Genomic DNA, 23,188 nt, shown 5'->3' on the forward strand with positions numbered 1-23,188 from the left:
CATACACATACACATACACACACGTACACACACGCGCACACACACACATACACACACCTACACACACACACACACATACACACACCTACACACACACACACACACACACATACACACACACACGCGCATGTATGTATGTTGAGATGTTGGTTCATTATGTCCATTTGTTTGCTGGTGACAGCTATGCGCATGACAAACTTTGAATACATGTACGTAATCATAATCTCTCCCTTGTCAACACGCCACGCACACGTCTCTGTCACATTACCGGCTTCTCGTTGTAGACCAGGCTTCCAGAAACCAGCCCCTCGATGAGGCACGATGAGCCTAAATGTCACCCTCACACAATTAGAGACTGTCCTCTTGGCCTAGAGGCAGACTCCTGGGCATGGCCTGGGAGGGCCGCCTTCACTACAGGGTCAGAGTGTGAGAACCAGGGGACCTACTGAGGGCTGTAATATATCTTGACATTTTCAAACAGAGACGTGAAAGTGAAGGGTGTTCTGTGTAGCGTTGTAAATAACACTGGCACTCTCTCCAGGGCACATTTACCAACCCTGCAGGAAACACATTTCATTAGCTCTGTATGCTACTGTGTACTCTCTCTCCTCCTCGCTTTTTTTTTTCCTTGACACGCTTCTTTTCTCCGTCATTCGCCTTCCCTCCTCTCTTTCTTCTTGCTTCCTTTCCCTCTTTCTCTTTCTCTCCTTCTGTTGCGCTCTTTCTTTCTTTCTTTTTCTCCCTCCCTCCCTTCTCTCTATTCTCCCCCCACCACCCTCCTTCTCCTTCTGCAGTCCTTGACTAGTTCTGCATTGGGTCACCGTGTCTTCCTCGTAGCTAAATGATTCCACCAGGGCTCAGAACCATGCCTTGTCCGTGGACTTGAGCCGACAGCAGCTAATGAAATTCGGTGCGCTCCACCAGCAAACTTTGGGCCATTTCCAGCAGCGTTTTTTGTGGTTTGAACATTGTGACCAACATTATGATCGGTTGGCCTATCGGAGCGGAGCAGGCTTTAGGGGGTCGGCCTATCAGAGAAGAGCAGGGTTCCGGGGGTTGGCCTATCGGAGCGGAGCAGGCTTCAGGGGTTGTTCTCTCAGAGCTGGCGGCAGTTGATGTGGAGAGGGGGAATGTGTTCCTGACAAACTGTCTGCTCCTGCACCACGCGCGTGCCGAGGCAGGGTCGACTGGGGGGAAGCAATAACACCAGACACAATAACACTACAGCTGCTGAAGCTGGCTCTGAGAGCAGAATCAGAGAAAGACAGGGGAGAGGAAGTTGGAGGGAGGTGAGAGAGAGGGTGAAAGAGAGAGAGAGGATTCCTGTCTCCAAGTTCCTTTCATGAACTGCCTTCCTCCATTTCATTCGTCTGGGTCCTGTGATGGATGGACCAATTATACAGACTGTTCTCTAATCAGGACCCTCCTACGTCCTAATTAAGATGTTTTTCCCTCAAATTAAGACTATGTTGTTCGTTCTAATCAAGACTCTCTGTTGTGCATTCAATGTTCTATGTTCGAGTAGTGATTCCATGTTCTACGTTCTGAGAACCTCATTCCTTTGCCTCAGGTCTACAGAGCCTCAGATTGAGACTGTGTTCTTCGAGGTCGTCCCATCTCATCCTGTCCTCGGCTGTTTATCAGCTTGAGCTTCCTTCTGGTTGACTCTCTGAAGGAAAGTGTAAAGATGATGGAGAGATGATATTCTATTGCCACAGCTACAAGACACGAACATAATACTATTATGTGGAGTATTCTGGAAGCGCATCAATAATTAAAGCTTTTGTGAGTCATTCCTGGAGGTAAAGTTTCTTCCTGACAGATGATCTGATGGAGAGACTTCTCTCTTCTCCTCCCTCTTTTTGTTCTCTCTCCTCATCCCTCCTTTCTCATTTCTCTCTTTCTCCTCCCTCTTTCTCTCCCTCTCCTCTTCTCCTCCTACTTTCCTTCCTTTTCTTCCTTCAGAAGATTCTAGAAGGCCACAGAGTTCTTTTGTCTGGAGTGTATCCATTACTCCCCTTTACCCAGACAGAGACTCAGGGTCTGAACCTTCGTTTCTAACCTCCTCTGCTACATACACTTAGTTACTGGTCACACCTATACTACAAACCTATAGCCTCGTACCTCATTTATGCAGACGCCTATCAAATGCTCTTCTAATCTCTCTCTCTTTCTCCTCCTCTATTGGGCGTCCCGTAGAGTATGCCCTCGACCTCAACCTTCCGTCTCCGTCTCCCCTGGTTACCCAATGAGAGCGTCCTCCCGCCACACTGAACTGCAGCAGCTGCATGTGTTCTATCAGTGATCTGTCAGTGTGTGTGTGTGTGTGTGTGTGTGTGTGTGTGTGTGTGGAGTAGCTGACTTGTCGCAGCAGTAGCGTTCACCCAGACTGGACTGACAAGGGGTGGATGGAGAAAGAGAAGCAGCCTGGTTAACACCCCAGGAGAGGAGGAGAGGAGGTGGAGTAGGCCTCGAAGGAACATATCTCACACACACACACACAGACATAGTACACACACACACATACATGTCTTCAGGCCAGATACTGATTCTTATCCTTTGGATCACAAGTTCAATTAATTTCACAGTTGGCGGCCTCCACAGTCCTGCTGGCCTGTAGTCGGACAGTGAGACGCAGAGATATGAGGACGCCTGGGGCTGCCCTTTGTCCTCACGTCCGCCTCCCTCAACCTAACCTCCCTCCCCGCCCTCCACCATCTGGCTCCGCCTCTCTCCTCTCCTTCCCTCCCGCCCCTGTTTTAATTATTATTATTTTTTAATTTTCATTTTACCAGGCAAGTCAATTAAGAACATATTTAACCCTCCACCCTCTATCTCTCTCTCTATCTCTCCCACCATCTATCTTTCCCTCTGTCTTTATCATTCTATCTTTCTCCATCACCCTCTCTATCTCCATCTATCTCCCTCTCTCTCTGTTTCTCCCTCTTGCTCGCCATAGCTCTCGATCTCTGTCTCCCCCCCACTGCCTCTGTTTATCTCCCTCTCTCTCTCTACCTCTGTCTCTCTAAATGATTACCTTCCCCTCTCTCTCTCCCCCGTCTCCCTCTCTCTCGCCCTCTTTCTTTCTTGAACTCCCACTCTGTACCAGTGTCTCTCTATCTCTATCTCTATCTCTGGGTCCTGTTTTTCAGGACAACACACTGGGGACAGGGCACCGCTGCCATCATCTCTGCAGTCACCTCCCCCACCTCGCCCCTGCTCCCTCCCCCACCTCGCCCCTGCTCCCTGCCCCACCTCGCCCCTGCTCCCTCCCCCACCTCGCCCCTGCTCCCTCCCCCACCTCGCCCCTGCTCCCTCCCCCACCTCGCCCCTGCTCCCTCCCCCACCTCGCCCCTGCTCCCTCCCCCACCTCGCCCCTGCTCCCTCCCCCACCTCGCCCCTGCTCCCTCCCCCACCTCGCCCCTGCTCCCTCCCCCACCTCGCCCCTGCTCCCTCCCCCACCTCGCCCCTGCTCCCTCCCCCACCTCGCCCCTGCTCCCTGCCCCACCTCGCCCCTGCTCCCTGCCCCACCTCGCCCCTGCTCCCTCCCCCACCTCGCCCCTGCTCCCTCCCCCACCTCGCCCCTGCTCCCTGCCCCACCTCGCCCCTGCTCCCTCCCCCACCTCGCCCCTGCTCCCTCCCCCACCTCGCCCCTGCTCCCTCCCCCACCTCGCCCCTGCTCCCTGCCCTTACTCCTCCTCTCCTCTCCTCTCCTCTCCTCTCCTCTCCTCTCCTCTCCTCTCCTCTCCTCTCCTCTCCTCTCCTCTCCTCTCCTCTCCTCTCCTCTCCTCTCCTCTCCTCTCCTCTCCTCTCCTCTCCTCTCCTTTCCTCTCCTCTCCTCTCCTCTCCTTTCCTCCCCTGTCCCCTCCCCTCCCCTCTCTATTACTCACCTGTTCCACTTCTCTCTACTCTCCATACTGTAATTTTCCTGTACTGGGCGTCAGAGTGTGAAAACGCTCCTGTTGTGTGTCGGTGAGTGTGTATTTGTGTCGGTGAGTGTGTATTCGTGCGTGTGTCTGTAAGAGTGTATGAGTGTGTGTGTAGGTGACTGTATAGATGCATGAGTCTGTGTGTAGGCTGGGTTACCGGATGTGAGTGGGAGAGACTTCACAAACTATCCTGCATTTTACTGAACAGAACAGAACAATGGATTGGAGTGAAGGAGCTCTCCTATTGGCTAACGATCCACTGTGTGATGTCACTTCACATCCCCAACAAACAAAACACACAGATAGAGACGGACCATGTACTATAAAGGAAGAGAGACAAAGGAAAAGAGAGGGAGAGAGAGAAAGACTAAGAGATTTGATGTAGAAACCAGAAAATAATCTCCCCCCCACTGAAGCTCTGATATCTGCACGTAGCCGTAGTGCCAGCTAACACTACACCTAGTTTTGTATACATTCATGGTGCCCTCTATCTAACCTATGTTTTCTTATTGATGTTTATATTGCAAATTCAGTTTCATACAATCCAATCTTCAAAGCTAGCCTCATGAATAATTTACAATTGGTACTAATGAAATTTAGTATGCAGAGGAGATGCTTTGAGAGAGGCAGTCTCATTCATTCATTAATAAAAGGACACGCACCAGTGAGTGGTGGTGCAATACATACAATCTGAATGGATTATTAAAACAACCTCTTCATCATTGCTTTTGATTACTTCCAGAGTGATTGCAGCTGCACTTTTAATGCGTGCTTCTACCTGTATTCAAAGATCCTGTGGACTACACAGTATCAATCAGTTACAGTCATACAGTGCTTATGAGATTCATGGACCCAACCAAGTGTTTTCCTGTGGAAAGAGAAAAAAAGAGCGAGGGAGAAGGAGAGGGAGAGAGAAAAAGTGAGAGAAAGGGAAAGAGGCTGAGAAAGAGAAAGGGAAAATGAGATGGAGAGATTGAGAGAGATGGGTGGAGAGAGAGTCAAGGAAGCGCGAGAGAGAGGAGGAGAATCCTATTTCCAATTTGAGATAACGGCTTTTCAGGAGAAGTTTGCAATGCACTAAAGCATGTCTGTTTCCTCCAGACCCATCCACAGAGCATCAAAACATCTACACTCACAGACAAACACCATCACCCTCTCAGCTGTGCATAATGCATGAGTGTGGATCATAGTGATGAAGTGTGTGCGTATGTGTGCGCGGGTGGGTGGGTGCATGTGTGTTTATGTGTGTGTGTGTGTGTGTGTGTGTGGTGTGTGACAGATAGGAAAAATGCTAAATGCTTTGGCAACACGATTGTTTGGGGCATTTTTCTTCACCACTAAACCAGTTGAATCGAGTTTGGAATGTGAGAGAAAATGACAGTGCATAAGAGAGAGAGAGAGTGTGTGAGAGAGAGGAAGGGAGAAAGAGAGAGACAGAAAAGGAAGGTAGAGAGTGAAAGAGAGAGATATCTTTCTACAACAGTGAGCTAGCCAATATAACATCACAATCTTTTAACATGTTGCCTGGACACATGAAGAGCTGGACAGACTTGGCTTTTACAAGTTTCTTTTCAGTTGCTTACATGCAATGGTCAATATGGAAGCCACTTTTTCCAAAACTCTTCACACAGTCTGCATTATCAACATGCGTATTGGCCAGACTGTTAATATCACCTCCAAAACTGACTCAAAATATCAAAACACAATACTCAACTGTCCTCTCCAGGATGCTTGCTTGAGCCGGAAGCTGAGAGCTTCAGACTCACAGAAGATCTAAATCACACTGAGAGGCCTCTCCACCAATCAGAACTGAGGCCTGTCCACCAATCAGGACTGCGGCCTCTCCACCAATCAGAACTGAGACCTCTCCACCAACCGGACCTGAGACCTCTCCACCAATCAGAACTGAGGGATCTCCACCAATCAGAACTGAGACTCTGTTCTCTCAAAAGCTGCTGTTTCTCTCCTTGGTGGGAGGAGCTGCACACACACACACACACATTTGACTGGCGTGACGAAGACCTTTAGGACTTGCTCTGCTACGTCGACATCCCTCGGTGGCACACTTCAAGGATACAGTGGATGTGTCCTTTCTGACACGCACTCACACCCATGCACACACACACACAGGCCCCAATACACACACACAAACACACACACCTACACGGCCTATGGGGACCACGGTACTGAGAGGAGGCAGCACTGCAGTGTCCCTAGGAACCAAGGTCACCTGAAGAGAGAGGAGAGGAACAAGAGAGGGGAGAGGTGCGGGGAGGAGGAGAGGAGGAGGAGGAGGAGGAGGAGTAGGGGGGGGAGGAGGAGGAGGGGGAGGAGGAGGAGGAGGAGGAGGAGGAGGAGGAGGAGGAGGAGGAGGAGGAGGAGTAGGGGGGAGGAGGAGGAGGGGGAGGAGGAGGAGGAGGAGGAGGAGTAGGGGGGAGGAGGAGGAGGGGGAGGAGGAGGAGGAGGAGGAGGAGGAGGAGGAGGAGGAGGAGGAGGAGGAGGAGGAGGAGGAGTAGGGGGGAGGAGGAGGAGGAGGAGGAGGAGGAGGAGGAGGAGGAGGAGGAGGAGGAGGAGGGGGGAGGAGGAGGAGGGGGAGGAGGAGGAGGAGGAGGAGGAGGAGGAGGAGGAGGAGGAGGAGGAGGAGGAGGAGGAGGAGGAGGAGGAGAAGAGGAGGAGAGGAGGAGGGGAGGACTAAAAAATAATCAGTGTGGGTGCACATTAGTGATCGCAGAGGAGAGAGAGAAAAAATGATAGTGAGAGAGAAAGAAAGGGAACGGGACAGAGAGAGAGAGAGAGTAATTCGAACCCCGAGGAGAGAAAATGTTTGCTCACAAGATTTATCCGGCTTCAGAGGACACAGGGAGGAGACTGAGGCAAAAGAGGAGAGAAAAAGGACGTGGAGGGAGAGAAGGATGGAGAGAAGAGGGAGAAGAATAAAGAAGGAGCAGGAAGAGAAGGAGGAGGAAGAGGAGAAGGGTGAATGTGATATTGTAATACTGTAACTTGGAGGAGAAGAAGAGGAGGAAGAGGAAGGAGAGGAGGAAGAGGAAGGAGAGGAGGAAGAGGAGGAAGAGGAAGAAGAGGAGGAAGAAGATGAAGATGAGGAAGAGGAGGAGGAAGAGGAGGAAAAGGAGGAGAGGAGGAGAAGGATGGAGGTGACAATAACAACAGTCCCCTACAAGCCTTGACACACATTTGGCTCCAGAGCCTCGGGCACGCTCTGAGAGGGGATCAGATACCTTCAGATAGGATCAGATAATCAGTAATTAGGCCTTTATCAAGACGCTAATCAGCTGAAGTGATCTGAGGACAGATTAGCTGAGGGCCTCGACACACAACTCTAATCTGATCACCACAAACACAGCTTGACTTCTACACACACCCACGGGCTAGTTAGTGTGTGTTTGTGTGTTCAAAACCATTCATTCTGTCATTCCTTAATAAGCCCTCTCCCTTCTCCCCTCCATTTCTCTCTCTTCTTTATTTGCTTTTCTTCATCCCTCCATCCTTCCTGTGAAGGAGCAAGCAATGTTTCCCCTGCTGTCTTAGTCTGCTGTTTGGGACATGGATGGATGTGTGTGTGTGTCTGTGTCATGAATGAATGTCTGTGTGAGTGTATCGTGAATGGATGGATGTGTGTGTCTTTGTGTGTGAGGCTCTCCTGGAACCCTTCTTTGGGCCACAGAAACAAACACTATATCTGCTGCTTCTGTACACGTGTGTGTGGGTGTGTGTGTGTGTGAGAGGGTGTGTGTGTATAAATATTTGTGTGCAAGTGAGTGTGTGTTGTATATATCCGGTATATGTGCATGTGTCTGAGTGTGTGTTTACGCGTGTGTGTAGCAGCATATGTTCATGCTCAGCCATGTCCGTATGAATATTAATAACAGTGTTGCCAGGGGCCCTGTTAAGCTGCCTGTTACCCCAGACACACGCTCAAATCTCCCCAGCTCTTTGTACGAGCATCCCCCTCTCTCCCAACACCCCGCCCACACACAGGAAACACTGTTCAATTAAAACCAACCATGTAACTCCACTCTCAGATATTGTTTGTTCAGCACAGTTCATTTTCCCCGGATAAACATTTTGCGTGAAGAAATCCCTCCCCTACGCAGATCACCAGCTCTAAACACTGCTGGTACTGTAGTACTGAACAGTAGGCAGTAGTGTGTAGTACTGTGTAGTGAGTACTGTGTAGTGAGTACTGCGTAGTGAGTACTGTGTAGTGAGTATTGTGTAGTGAGTATTGTGTAGTGAGTACTGTGTAGTGAGTACTGTGTAGTGGGTACTGTGTAGTGCTGTAACAAATGTGTCCTGTAGGAATGATGGACAGCTGGTTCTATCGTTGGATTGAAAGGATACATCAATATCAATCTGCAGGTACTGACAACAATAAAAGAGAGAGAGAGAGAGAGAGAGAGAGAGGGATGGAGAGAGAGAGAGAGGGATGGAGAGAGAGAGAGAGAGAGAGAGAGAGAGGGATGGAGAGAGAGAGAGAGAGGGATGGAGAGAGAGAGAGAGAGAGAGAGAGGGATGGAGAGAGAGAGAGAGAGAGAGAGAGAGAGAGGGATGGAGAGAGAGAGAGAGAGAGAGAGAGAGAGAGAGAGAGGGATGGAGAGAGAGAGAGAGAGAGAGAGAGAGAGGGATGGAGAGAGAGAGAGAGGGATGGAGAGAGAGAGAGAGAGAGAGAGAGAGAGAGAGAGAGAGAGAGGGATGGAGAGAGAGAGAGAGAGACGTCTGACAACCAGCTGTTAACTCTGGGAAGTGTGATTGAGGTCGACAGCCCTCTCTACTTTAAAGTGAAGGCTCCGGCCATCAGACAGCTGGAGCGAGGCACTTAAGAGCCACCAAGAGGTTCACCAGTTCCAATCCCAGTTGACACATTTGGCCACCGGGGCAAATCATCGCTATGACAACAATTACCTACTGTCAAGTGAAAAATGAATAAAGGAGGCCTGAGAGGTGATCACAAAGCCAGAGTTATTCTCCTGAACCGGAGCGTCAGAGCAGCGGGGCTGTTGGGACACACACACACACACACTTACACTCGTGCACAAGCAAACACATGCACTCGTGCACACACACACACGCACACGCACATGCACACGCACCCACACACGCGCACCTCAGCCCCCGTGCCGTGGCTGTGACGGGCCCAGCCACTCAGTCCTGTCTGTTGTCTCTCCAGCTGATAGGGAGAAGAAAGTAGTGAAGTTGTGGGTTTCTCTGGTTCAATGTGAGCAACAGTGCAACATAGATTATCACCCCATGGTGCTGGTGTACCTGTGTGTTTGTGTGTGTTGGTTTGTGTGACTGTGTGTGTGAGGGCGTGTATGTGAGTGTGCGTGTGTGGATGCGTCATGAGAGAGAGGTATCTTATCTGAGGCAGGCAGAGAGCTTGTCCCTGTTAGGGGTCAGGTCTCCTGAGAAGAACACATTTGATACACAGCACTTACAGCAAAACAGGCCCAGAAACTAGACCAGAGGAACAACTCTGCTCTCACTAGAGACAAGGAAAGAAGTCGGACTGATAACAAATAAAAAAAACATACTTTAAAAAGTTGAAAATCGTAAAAAAGGTCAGAACGAGAACATAGCAAGAGAAGAAGGGAAGAGAAAGGGAGTGTGGGGTACGTACTGTAGGAGAGGGGGGAGTGTGTGGGGTACGTACTGTAGGAGAGGGGGGAGTGTGTGGGGTACGTACTGTAGGAGAGGGGGGAGTGTGTGGGGTACGTACTGTAGGAGAGGGAGGAGTGTGTGGGGTACGTACTGTAGGAGAGGGGGGAGTGTGTGGGGTACGTACTGTAGGAGAGGGGAGTGTGGGGTACGTACTGTAGGAGAGGGAGGAGTGTGTGGGGTACGTACTGTAGGAGAGGGGAGTGTGTGGGGTACGTACTGTAGGAGAGGGGGGAGTGTGTGGGGTACGTACTGTAGGAGAGGGGAGTGTGTGGGGTACGTACTGTAGGAGAGGGGGGAGTGTGTGGGGTACGTACTGTAGGAGAGGGGGGAGTGTGTGGGGTACGTACTGTAGGAGAGGGGGGAGTGTGTGGGGTACGTACTGTAGGAGAGGGGAGTGTGTGGGGTACGTACTGTAGGAGAGGAGAGTGTGTGGGGTACGTACTGTAGGAGAGGGGGGAGTGTGTGGGGTACGTACTGTAGGAGAGGGGAGTGTGTGGGGTACGTACTGTAGGAGAGGGGGGAGTGTGTGGGGTACGTACTGTAGGAGAGGGGGGAGTGTGTGGGGTACGTACTGTAGGAGAGGGGGGAGTGTGTGGGGTACGTACTGTAGGAGAGGGGAGTGTGTGGGGTACGTACTGTAGGAGAGGGGAGTGTGTGGGCTACGTACTGTAGGAGAGGGGGGAGTGTGTGGGGTACGTACTGTAGGAGAGAGGGATGTCTGGGTCTCCTTGCCAGGACATCTGTCCAAGGTCGTCCACTGAATGCTGTGCTGTAGACACACACACACACATTTGGTCACTGCCATGTAAAGATAGTGTGTAGATAGTGTTTGCATTCAGTACTGTTGATGACCATCAAAAGCTCTGAACCTTTGTGAACCCTGATGTTTTCAGTAAATTTATTTAGCGGGAGTACAGTAATGCATACTGAAAACACAACACCAAACTTATACTATACTATGGTTCTTGTGGTTGTCAGTTTCTATAATTACAATCATGGCGCATTCTAATATGATTTTTCAGCAATCAGAGACAAGATGCAATCCTCGTCATCCTTAGAACGTTCTCCGCGGAGTTCTATTGTGTTCTATTGTGTTCCGTTGTTCTTAGACACACGTTCCCGGGCCAACGCGTCTCGGTGGCGCGTTTAGAGAAAGAACGGCGACAGAACAGTAGAGCTGCGATGACGAGGCGTTTTAATAGAGCCGCGCGTGACGGCCATTGTGAAACGGGCTGAGTCAAACCTCCTAACAAGGAACGGCACAGTGTGTCGTCGGACAATGGAGGAAAGCGACGGAGGAGTTTCATACGCACTTTCGGGCCATTGTTCCGTTCCTCGTGCTTCCAGCACAACGGAGATGCCAGTCAGCCGTCCTAGGAACTCACACATTTAAATAAGCAGCCTGATGCGTTAAAGAGGCCTTGGGATCGACTCAAACATGTCCAGAGAATTGTCCGTGTTCTGGAACCTTCTAGGCCTCTGGTATGGGTATTGTGGGATGGATAAAGCTCAGGGGTAGAGAGTTAGACAGCAGGTTCCAATCCCCCCTGTATATTCTGCTTTGGATGAAAATGATCGGCTAAATGAATCCATTACCTAGAGAGGTAAAAAGCTGTGGAACTTGGTGTCTTTAGCTCTGCTCTGTGTGTCCCAGGGGAGGGGGTAAGAATGATGTTGATGTTGTCGATGTCTTGGGAGAGAGGAGGGCAGGTGTGTGTGGCGTGGGATCACTGCAGTCTTGTTTAAATGACAAAGGGACCATGCCTTTACAGGTTTTTAAGACTTATAGTACTGGTAATAATGTGTACACGGTGTAACTATAGGTTCTAGAATGGACAGTATATGCTGTACGTTCTAGAATATACAGTTCATAGGGTATCAGCTAAAGGTTCTAGAATGTGCGGTAGGTCATATAGAATGGTGTATAGATATAACATCTCCGAACAAGTGGTTCTATACTGTTACGTTTCCTTCAGTTAGTAGGGAACAGCTTGTTCTTATGTGTTGGTGCAGGGAGCGGAGTGTGGCCTAGTAGGGACACCATAGCTGGGTTTTATGGGACAAGCGGACCACAGAGAGCTGTTGAATACCTTCCTGGTGACCTCGTTAGAGCTGGAGAGATCTAGTTCACTTTAAGGCCAGAGGCTAGTCCCAGTTAGACCATGCCATTATTATATACAATATATATATATCTACACCATGTCCAATACAACAAAAAGAACAAATAAAACCTTTCTTGTAAACGGTGTCCAAACCAATCCGCGATTTTCCAGTTGTACCATGCAATACCTTGCAATAAAAATCTATTAATCTGATGGCTGATTGTCAGTGTTTTAATTGTACCAGTTAGTCTTCGTTCAGGAAGCAGGTGAACTGATAAATCATCATATATATAGTCGAGGTATAGATCATGAACATACCATAAACTGTGCATTTAGTTTGTTGATTATCTGTACGTCATCGTTACTATAGACTATATACACCTGCTTGATAAATTAATACCTCTCCTTCAACACTCATTCACAATCAGTCATCAGTTCATTTCATCAAGTGGGAATTGTGGAGATAGTTGGAAATGTTTTGGGTTCATTTAGAAATGTTTGCAAAGACTACACCATGCTGTCAGACTACTAAATGGATGTCAAATGAATCTAATGTGAAAGGTCATGCAGACCAGAGCAGTATTACTCATTTCTAATGTGAATGTACCTTTAAGGTGGCCTCGTCCCAGCGTGACGAAGCCTGAGGAGATGAAGTTGTGCATGTCCTGGCCACCGCGGAAGTTCTCCTTGGCGTAGTGCCCTGCACAGAGGACACACAGGTCATCTCAGACTGGTCACTAAGACCTCACAGTCAGGTCCTCTCTGTCTCTCTCTCCCTGACTCTCTGTCCGCCTCTCTCTCTCTCTCTCTCTCTCTCTCTCTCTCCCTTCCTCTCTCTCTCTCTCTCTCTCTCTCTCTCTCTCTCTCGTCACTCTCAAATCCGTATTTTTCTCATTAATTTTCCTCTTTCTCTTTCAACCCCACACACAATAGGTGCACTTGAATATGTCAAGAGAAGTCGTTTCCGCTGGTCACAGCCACCCAAGCCCAGGCAGAACAGACCTGGTCTGTACAGGTTTCCCCAAAGCATCATAGGCCCAAGTTGATTGTAGAATCCATCGTACGATGGACCTTAGTTTTACAGGCCATTTCCCGAAGCCTTCATAACTAAAGAGGATCATGAAATTGCTCGTAGATTACTCATTATGAGCATTTACGGGAAACGCATGTTAGAAATAACGACGGTTCGTTATTTTGCCCGGTCCCCTCTTCAAACCACCGCCACAGCCCCAACCCTAGCCCTAGACCCAGCCCCAGCCCCAGCCCCAACCCTAGCCCCTGTCTGAGCCTCGGCCTCAACACCAGCCCCCTGCCTCAGCCACCAGCCTTTACCCCAGCCTCGGTCCCAACCTCACCCCCGACCACATCCCGCCGGGGAGGCAGCAGGATGGGCCTCAGAGGCCAGACGAGGTCAGGGCAGTGAAAGGCCACATTAAGAATTGATGCCTGTGTCTGGTGTTCACCACGGATCATCATCTCTCCTCAAAGGTCAGACATGCTCCCCTCGCTGCCAGCTCTCTCTCTCCCCTCGCTCTCTCCCTCGCTCTCTCCCCTCGCTCTCTCCCTCGCTCTTTCCCCTCTCTCTCTCCCTCGCTCTCTCCCTCGCTCTCTCCCTCGCTCTCTCCCTCGCTCTCTCCCCTCTCTCCCCTCTCTCTCCGCCTCGCTCTCCCCCTCGCTCTCCCCCTCACTCTCTCCCTCCCGCAAACTCTACTTCTCTCTCCTGTTCCCACAACGAACACACGGGTGCTCTTTGAGGTCAGACGTCTTTGCCCTTTCCCTTCTTTGTGAGGAAAACATTCAAACTTTAATTGGCCGCTGGAGTGTCTTGGCGGAGCAGCTCATTGGCTGGAGAGGCCGTGAGGAAGATCAAGAACATGAGGAAGACTTCCTCTTCCTGTCCGTGTCCATGGCGACACATTGATACTGCTTCAGACATGAAACCAGGGCTTCCAGGCCAGCCCTTCACTCGTTCTGTATGATCCATCGAGGGCAGATTAAAGGAGAGCTTTTCTTTTGGAGAGGTTAGGCAGGTGAACGTCATAATGATAAAGAAAGGAGCTTATAGTTCAAGCTGAGCAAACGAGCTCTGTTAACCCCTTCACCAGGCTTCTGCAAACGAGATAGACACACATGTGGCAGACACACACACGTGGTAGACACACACACACTTGTTTGTTATTCTCCGAGGTTACTTTTGAAAGGCTCTTGTGTGTGTGTGTGTGTGTGTGTGTGTGTCTGTCACAGTTTTAGCCCTGTGTCAAATATACCAAACACTACCGTAGGTCTTAACTAGGTTATATGTTTGGAAGTGCTTTGTTTGTGTGTGTGTGTGCATGTATGTTTGTGTGCACGCACGCCAGTACGCGTGTGTATGTTCCCAGCAGGGGGTGGCATCTTGCTGACGTGCCGCACTTGTCCTGTCAATCATCAGGATCAAGGAGTATGGCACAGACAGGATGGGTACTGTACCTATCATCCTGAACTGAGAGATCTCTTTGTTCCTCTCTCTCTTTTTCTTTTCCTTCTCTCGTGTGGTCGCACACGTGCACACACACGCACACTTACCCACTCTTGGTCCCAGACTGCATTACCTGGCAATTAATTAAATCCTCACTCCTCCCCATTCTTACCTCCCCTCCTCCCCGTTCTTACCTCCCCTCCTCCCCATTCTCCTACCCCTCCTCCAGTCCTCTCCTTCCTCCTCCTCGTCCCTCTCCTCCCCATTCTCCCCCTCCACCCTTTCCTCTCTCACAAGAATCTCTTCAAAGTCAACCGTGTCGCTCAGAGCTCAGTGCCGGATATCAGACCTCGGACCAGATTAGCAGAGTAGATGCGGAGCACCTGGGAGGCTGGGCCTTGTTTGCTTGCTTGTTTATTTATTTGTTTGTTTGTTGTCTTAGCGCCCTGAGGAGCTGGGCAAACTGATTATTGAAGGCCTGGGTCCACCTCGGTTGCTGTGGGACTCTGGGACGCAGAGGCACAAGTAAATACCTCCCGACTGGTAGGAATTAAGAATTAAAAAGACGGCCGTGTCCAATTTTCTTTGCAGGATGAAAGGGAAGCATGCTCGTCATGTGCTGCGTTAAGCTCGTCGGAGAGAGCGTGACCGTGGCAGGACTCCTTCATGAAGATGCATGCGCTCGCTAAGCTAAAGCCTGGAGCTGCTGTCTGGTGCACCGGCACAGGGCCTGCTGCTGTAGAGACACGTGTGGTCATCAAACCAACTCTGTTACACAGAAAGACTGTGCCAATTCCTATATGTTCTCAGATAAAATACTGCAACGCATATACGTTATGATGCGACACGTTGTATCATATCCAGCAGTGCCTATAGTGGCTTTGGGGATCCAACCTACAACCCGCCACACAATCTGGATCATCTCCACCCATCCAGGAAGTCTTTAGGTCGCTACGGTGACAGATAACCCCAACCCAGGAAGTCTTTAGTTGCTAAGGTTACAAAAACCTCTAATCCAAGAAGTTTGTAGGTCGCTAAGGGCGTAAAATAATCTGGATATGAGTGTAGAATACAGATGAGAAGTCGTAGTTTAGGTACCTGAGGCTTACAATCAGGTACTTAGAGATGCTGTCTCTGATATGAAACGCTTACTTCACAGACTTATGAAACCTTTTGGATTTAGCTCACTGTTATCTCTATAGCTAAAAGTGTCTAAAAATAGAATATTGGTTTCACGTTGGAGGGGCTGGTTCAACACAGGAGCTCAGGAACTCTGAGTGATTCGTCATAGGAGGCTGATGTCCACTTAACAACTAGGTCCAACGTTGGCAGATCGTCGACATGGCAGGTGTTGACAGCTCAGCCCCCACACCACAGGGGAGAGACAATCCTACACATCTCTTCTCCATCCTCATTCACAGCCCTCAGACCCAGTCCAGCCCCAGACACAACACCAGTACATTTTCTTCATTCAGCCTACCCCAGCCTCAAACCTAGCCCCAGCCTCCACCCTAGCCCCAACCTCCACCCTAGCCCCAGCCTCCACCCCAGCCAGACAGAGACAGATGAACACACCTAAGATGACTTCCTCGTGATACCACCAAAGAAGAGGAGACACTTAGGTTCATCGATGATGGAAAAATCAAAAGGAAGAGATGGAAAGAGAGGCAGAAAGCGAGCGAGAGCGACAGTGGACATTGTCTCTGGACTGAAACATAACGTGAATCTGGGACAGGAGAGTAGGCCACACGGCTCCCTGGCTCCTCCCTGGCTGCTCCCTGGGGCTCCCTGGCTGCTCCCTTGCTGCTCCCTGGGGCTCCCTGGCTGCTCCCTGGCTCCTCCCTGGCTCCTCCCTGGCTCCTCCCTGGGGCTCCCTGGCTCCTCCCTGGGGCTCCCTGGCTCCTCCCTGGCTGCTCCCTGGCTCCTCCCTGGCTGCTCCCTGGCTGCTCCCTGGCTCCTCCCTGGCTGCTCCCTGGGGCTCCCTGGCTGCTCCCTGGCTGCTCCTTGGGGCTCCCTGGGGCAGGAGAGCGACTCAACGCAGACGCCATAGAATCATCCGCGGGAAAAATCCGGCTCCCAGTCCGCCTCGGAGAGGATTATGGGATATCTCAATGGGGAGGAGGGCTGTCGAGGCCTCCGGTCTAATTTGATCCATCTCCTTCCTCTCTTAAGGAAAGCTCAGGACCAAACGGCTCATGGATCGTGACCCCTCTCTATTTCAGTGCTGGCGTGTCAGAGGGTACCTGCACGCACCCAGGCTGCAGGGCTGCAGTGGTGTCTTACTTGACAACAAAGAGGGATAAGAGATTCTGATACTGTACTGGTCAAAGCTTCTTCGCGTGAGCCCTCTCATGTTGAAGGATCAGTCTCCTAATGTTGAGATACTTTGATTCATCTGTCAGCAAAACACGCTGCAGCGCAAGACTTGAAACAGAAGTCAGCCACGCATTAGATCCTGACGTAACGTTTGAACTGAGAGAAAGGGGGATGAAGAGAAGGAGAAAAAGAGAGACTTTGAGAGGCAATGAGAAAGAGAGGGAGACAGAGAGAGAAAGAGAGAGAGAGAGAGAGAGAGAGAGAGAGAGAGAGAGAGAGAGCTGAATGATTTTTTTCTCTTCTCTGCTGATTTTACATTTCTTTTGATTGTTTGATTGGAAAGCGAGGCAGACTCACCGTGGTTTGACGCCTTGGCGTGAACAGGAGTGTAGTGGTTCTTGGAAGTTCTGACAGGAGTGTTCTCCTTGGGGGAACCGTCCATCGCCTCCATGTTCTCATTTTCATACTTGGATACGGGCACCGATCCTTGCTGCCTCAAAATGTCCGCCAAGGCTCTGAAAGGAAACGTTTGTGAGAAGATATGAGCCCACACAGGCTTACGCATGTTAGAGTTGACAGTGAGTATGTGGGTAAACAGAATAAGCTATGGAAATATGGGGGTAGTGGGGGGTTTAACAAGCAGGGTAGACAGGGGGGGAGTGGGGGTGATTACCCAGGGTAGACAGGGGGGAGTGGGGGTGATTACCCAAGGTAGACAGGGGGGGAGTGGGGGTGATTACCCAGAGTAGACAGGGGGGAGTGGGGGTGATTACCCAGGGTAGACAAGGGGGAGTGGGGGTGATTACCCAGGGTAGACAGGGGGGGAGTGGGGGTGATTACCCAGGGTAGACAGGGGGAAGTGGGAGTGATTACCCAGGGTAGACAGGGGGGGAGTGGGGGTGATTACCCAGGGTAGACAGGGGGAAGTGGGAGTGATTACCCAGGGTAGACAGGGGGGGAGTGGGGGTGATTACCCAGGGTAGACAGGGGGGGAGTGGGGGTGATTACCCAGGGTAGACAGGGGGGGAGTGGGGGTGATTACCCAGGGTAGACAGGGGGGGAGTGGGGGTGATTACCCAGAGTAGACAGGGGGGGAGTGGGGGTGATTACCCAGAGTAGTGATGGGGTAGTGGGGGTGAACACCCAGGGTAATGAAGGGGCAGTAGGGTTTAACAGCGAGGTATGCAGGTTACAGATGGGTTCTCTCCTTCAGGCTCTCACAAAACCAAACCCATTTATCAATCTGCTCTCCAACATAATACCTTGCAGAACTAAACTTTAGATGGATGGAACAAGCTACCATTAGGTCAAGCAGATCTCTAACTTGGGGATTAAACAGCATTTCCTCCTTGCTTCCTTATTTCTCTCTCTTTCTCTCTCTCTTCCTACCTCCCCATCTCTCTGTCTTGCACTCTCTCATTCTCTCCTCATCCCTCTCAACTCCTCTCTTTCACTCTTAATGTTTCTCTCCCTTTCTCTCTCTTTCTGCCCTCTCTTTCTCTCTCTCCCCCCCTCTCTTTCTCTCTAACGGAGGCTCATATTCAGACGTTGAAGCCTTGAGTAAGGATGAACACGAGTCAGTGAAGTTTCGAACCACCTCCGCTGCGTTCACACAATGTCTGCCTAAGACGACGACGCTCTGCCTTTCTCAGCTCTGGGATCATCGATGTGACTTCCTGAGGCTGTTTGCCTTCTTGCTTCCTCAAAGGATCCTTAACTGTGTCAATGTCAACCTAAAGCAACCACAGGCCACTTTTCCCCCAACTCCCTGTGACTTTGGGAGTTTTGTATTAATAGTCGTTCCCTTTCAGGATGAGCACTTTAAGCAGATCTGTTTCGCAGACAGAGGAGAGGCGACCTGATTTTGTGTCGCCCCAGTTGCCTGTAGAGCTCGGCAGTGAGAGGACGGCCAGTTCCACCGTGCGGAGAGAGACACACAGGCAATCTCGACTTCCTAAAATGGGGTTTGGTGACCAAAACATTTAAATAAAAAATCTTTGAAGTTCAGAAGCGTAAAATATGTGTTTTGTGTAAATGTGATTTAATTCATCTTTTTATGTCTTGGAAAACTGACTTTGAAGCATAGATTGTAAACTACTGAGGCAGATTCCAAACCGCTAAAAAGAATTGGATTCATTATGAGAAGCAACTGTTTGGTACACGACCTCTCATTTGCTATACTCAATTCTCTAACCCATAGAAAAAGCTTCTCTCTCTCTCTCTCTCTCTCTCTCTCTCTCTCTCTCTCTCTCTCTCTCTCTCTTCCCTCTCTCTTTCTTCTCTCTCTCTCTCTCTCTCTCTCTACTCTCTCTCTCTCTGTCTTTCTCTCTTTGGCCACAGATCCATCTTATATTGCCTCTAGGTTTGCTCAGTGGAGGGTGATCAATACCGACCACTCCAATCACCAGCTTCGGCTTTCACCCCACATCTCTGTGATCTCCTGTGTGAAGGTCACGGAAGCAGTAACAAACATAGGCCAACATCTCCGAATTCCACCTCCTCATTTCTCTTCTTCCTCCTCATTTCCCCCCCCCCTCTTCTCTCCTTCAAATCCCCCTCCCCTCTCTCTCCTCCTCCTCCTCCTATTCTCCACCCTCTTTCTCTCACACCAGGGGAAACAGCTTTGAACCACTTCATGGAGGCCAAAACAAAACGTTAACAGGAAAGCTTGACTTTTCAGCAACCTCCAGCCAAATGTCTGGCTAATCCAGAGTTACTCCCCAGCTTAGAGAGGATGGCTGTCAGCAGGGGCTTCACAGAGCCAGCTAGCCGACAACCTTCTCCAGCTGACAGCACTAATACAACTGTGCCAAAATAAATATCTCATAAAGGAAGCTACTAAACCTGGTAGTGTGAGACTTGTGTGATGGCTATGTGCTTGGGAGCACTCTCCTCTGTCCCTGCCTCTCGCTATGGCGATGCTGTTGCCGTGGACACTGCCACAGCTGAAGTGCTGGCATTAAGCATCTGCAGTTGAAAGCATGCCCCATGGCTAAGATAGGAGAGCATTAGCAGGATGCTAAATCTCCAGTCGCCTCCCGTTAACTTTCCTTTTCACAACTCTTCTCCAACTCCCCCCCTCCCCTCCTTCTCCTCTCAAAGAAACTGCAGCTCCCCAGGTTTTACTGTGCGTGGTGTGATGAAAGACAGACATTTCGGAAGCTGCGTGGAACATGAGTACCGTGTTGTATACGCGGCAGGGGTCCCGCCGCACAAACGACGCTTCAATGCCTTCAATCTGTTATATTCTGTCTTTCACCCTATCAAGGTTATGGAAAAAATATAGAGCGTAGCTTTTGTCGTCTACATGGACAAATCTATGTCAGTAAGTTGTCAGCATGAAGAGTTTACCCTTCAAAAACTGATCCTCCAGCAGGCACACGCCGTGCCCATCTTGGGAACAGCCCATAATACTTTAATACCATACAGTATATACTGTAACGGTAAATAGTAATTTAACGGATGCTTATATCTAAGATGATCGGGTGACGGGGCAGGATTTGAACCTGGGGCCTCAAGACCTGCATGAAAACTCTTCACCACTGAGCTATCCATCCCCCACGACCGCAAATTCATGGCTACATTTCTGGACCATCCATGAAGTCAGTGCGAATTTGATCGAATGTTGTTGATAAGGTCAAGGCTACCTCACACTATGATTTTGCATGACTTTTTATTCAACCCAGTAATAAATCGCCACATTACCAAAAGTGTTGACAGGCCTTCAGGAAACAGAGTTACCGTAGACAGTGCAGTGAAGCAGGTCATTTTAAAGCTTACGTCACAACGAGTCTATATCCAGAGCCATCAGCTCCCATTCCACAGCCCAAATGAACATCATGTCCCTTTAGACAACACTGAACAAAACACCGCCCTCAATGCCGAAAAAAACCCGACACAAAATAAAGTGACAACTGCGTTTATACATTTTTCATTTTAGCATTCCCTTAAAAGATGCTTTTGTCCAAAAAGAATAGTCAACATATCAAAAACAAATCTGATCAGAAGTGTATCTTATTTTGTTGGTCAGTGTAACGGAACAGAGGATTTTAAACAAAACCTCTGTTGTTCTACAGCCAGAAGCACGGAACAACCAGGTAGGAAATCTAGATGATTTGGCTGCATTGCATCTGACACCCAGTAATCAGGCAGGGTGCAGAGGGAGAACATTGCCTTGACATTCTAAAAACAGCAGGGAATACAGCCACATGACTCCATCCTGACAATCAACAATGTTGGGGCTGGGGGGCAGATGGCTGAGCGGTTAGGGAGTCTGGCTATTAATCAGAAGGTTGTTGGTTCGATTCCCAGCTGTGCCAAATGACGTTGTGTCCTTGGGCAAGGTACTTCACCCTACTTGCCTCGGGGGAATGTCCTTGCACTTACAGTAAGTCGCTCTGGATAAGAGCGTCTGCTAAATGACTCAATGTAATGTAAATGTAACAATGTCCCCCTGCATGGGTCTTAATCAATCCCCTCTGGCTCCACTGCTCCACACAGACCTTCTCCCTGGTCGTGGGTGAACTCAATCATCATCAAACCGACATGATTCGTTTGTTTCTGATCCACTGTGAGCCTCTACGCACACCACGGTTTGAGTTACAAACGGAAGATTGAACCTGGGCTGATTCCTTCTCATTAAAACCTTTATCCTTGGACTATTTACATACTTAGAACATTGGACCAGTAGGACTGTATACTTGTGCCTACTGGGTCTGGGTGAAAAATATTGTAAGCAGACCCAGCCTGACCAGGCCTGGGGTCACCCTCTGACTTCTCTGGATGCACATTTGGTCTAATGGTGAGCTGGGCTGGATCTCCACCAGGCAGACAGTCAGTAGATTCATCTGGGTGAGACTGGATGGGTTTAAGGACTGGGGTTTCACACAGCAGTGGAGTGCAGATGGCCATGGAGGTTTGGGAGATAGAGGAGAGGGTATTGAGGATCTTTGTTGGATAAAGGACAGGGTATCTGGCAGGTTTGGGAAATATAGGGTTCGAGGTTACTGGACAGAGGAGAGGGTATTTGTGAGGTTCAATATGAGCTGAGGTCAGTTAGACAGAGGGGAGGTGTTTAAGTGTGGGTTCAGAGTGTTCTCTTCATCCATACTGTTTTACAGACCACCTGTAAATGTGTCATGGCTTATGAGGCTGCTGTCGAACACCATCACTATTGTGTTCACGTGATCCACAACATGATGTGAAGACACACACACATGCACACACACACACGTACGTGTGCTCACACAGACACACAGACTCATGCTTAGTCACGCACACACATACACACATTCCCACATATACACAGCCATGTACAAACAAGCTGAGAAATCAAACTTGTGGTCACAGACTCACCTATGGACGTTCATCTCTTGCGGCGGCTTGGTGGCTTTATCATAGGCAACTTTAGCGGAAATCCCGAGGAATATGATGAACGCGATCACGCCGCACGTGATGTACACGGTCGTATTAGTCTGGTCTAGGTCTGGGTCGTAGGTGTCACCTGTTGGTGCCGGGGACGGCGGCTGAGTTTTTATCCAGTCTGGGGTGTTGTAATTCGTGCATGTTTTCTGCTCTAAACGTTTCACTTTGTCCGCGCAGCAAAAGCGTAGGAAACAACTTCCACAGCAGTACCGGTGATCGGTGTTGTTGCACGCGAACTCTTTATCGTACTGTCCGCTGACGTCGTAGTAGCCCAGGCACGTCTCGTGGACTCCGAGCAGGGGTGCCTGAACCTGCGTGATCCTTCTTGGCACCAGCGTTATCGGGAGTGCTGTACTGTTAGCCTCGCGCATCTTCTGAGGCCGTTTGGGAACGTTTTTGTTTTTCTTGTTGGCAATCTGGGACAGCACGTGCAGTGGATCCAAGTAAATCAGAAGCAGTAAAAGGTGTTGTATCCCCATGGTTTGAGGTGGCGCGTCTTTTCTGGTATGATCGTTTGCCCCCCCACTTTCTTAAATTGTCTTCACAACCGAGTAGGATGAGAGCCCCGCCGTCGCTTTACAGAGTCGAATCCCTCGCCAAGTGTTGCACCAGTCCGCGGGAGTTCATGTCAGATGCCCCTCTCCGGCTGTCTGCAGTTAACGGTGTCATGCTCCGGTGAAATAACAGGCGCCTCTTGCACCAATCAATTGCAACCGGAGGAGCGTGTCACACATTGCCTCGGATCTTCCGCTGGGTTTAGATTGATTGTTGTCATATGATATCTTGGGGTACAGAAAGTGTCGTTTGGTTGAAGAACGGAGAGAGTAAAAACCCGCCGGCTGGGCATCAATTCAACAATAGGCCAAATAGACTAGATGGATAGATGGATCTGTATTGATCCCCGAAGGGGATATTGTAGTAGCCTTTGAATTCTATGAAACTTCTCCTCTTCTACGTATTAGTTCATATTCATCTGAACTCTAGAAGAAATATGAGAGAAAAGATTAAGTTACTAACTGCATAGTTTGACAGCGGGAATAAAAAACACAAAAATAAAATGCTTTTTTTCAGTAGGTATAAGACTGAGACTAAGGCTAAGACATCTATGGAAATGATCAACTGACATGCCTCTGAATTTAAACGACAATGTTTGAACCCGTACTGCGCGGCTGACCGCCGGCTGCTCACAGCGGACTTATGAATGAGCTTCATTGAGAAACACTCATAAAAAGAGCCGGTGAACGCTCGCGCACACCGTTTCAGAACCTTGGATAGCAACC

General features: G+C 49.7%; 1 protein-coding gene across 3 annotated transcripts in view; it reads right to left on the reverse strand.

The window, feature by feature from the left end:
- The window catches only part of shisa6a (shisa family member 6a), a 45,091-nt gene extending 22,704 nt beyond the window's left edge, over positions 1–22,387 (reverse strand). For all 3 annotated transcript variants that reach the window (XM_084678491.1, XM_084678489.1, XM_084678490.1), the window contains exons 1-4: positions 21,840–22,387; positions 16,842–16,999; positions 12,318–12,410; positions 10,309–10,377 (exon numbers count right to left, since the gene is read on the reverse strand). In XM_084678491.1, the coding sequence (XP_084534617.1) occupies positions 10,309–10,377; positions 12,318–12,410; positions 16,842–16,999; positions 21,840–22,387 (868 nt within the window). The remainder of the gene's footprint in view (positions 1–10,308; positions 10,378–12,317; positions 12,411–16,841; positions 17,000–21,839) is intronic.
- Between the last annotated feature and the right edge of the window lie 801 nt (positions 22,388–23,188).

Source organism: Hypomesus nipponensis, chromosome 17, assembly GCF_054491055.1.
Source record: "Hypomesus nipponensis isolate SF chromosome 17, ASM5449105v1, whole genome shotgun sequence".
Taxonomy (NCBI): domain Eukaryota; kingdom Metazoa; phylum Chordata; class Actinopteri; order Osmeriformes; family Osmeridae; genus Hypomesus; species Hypomesus nipponensis.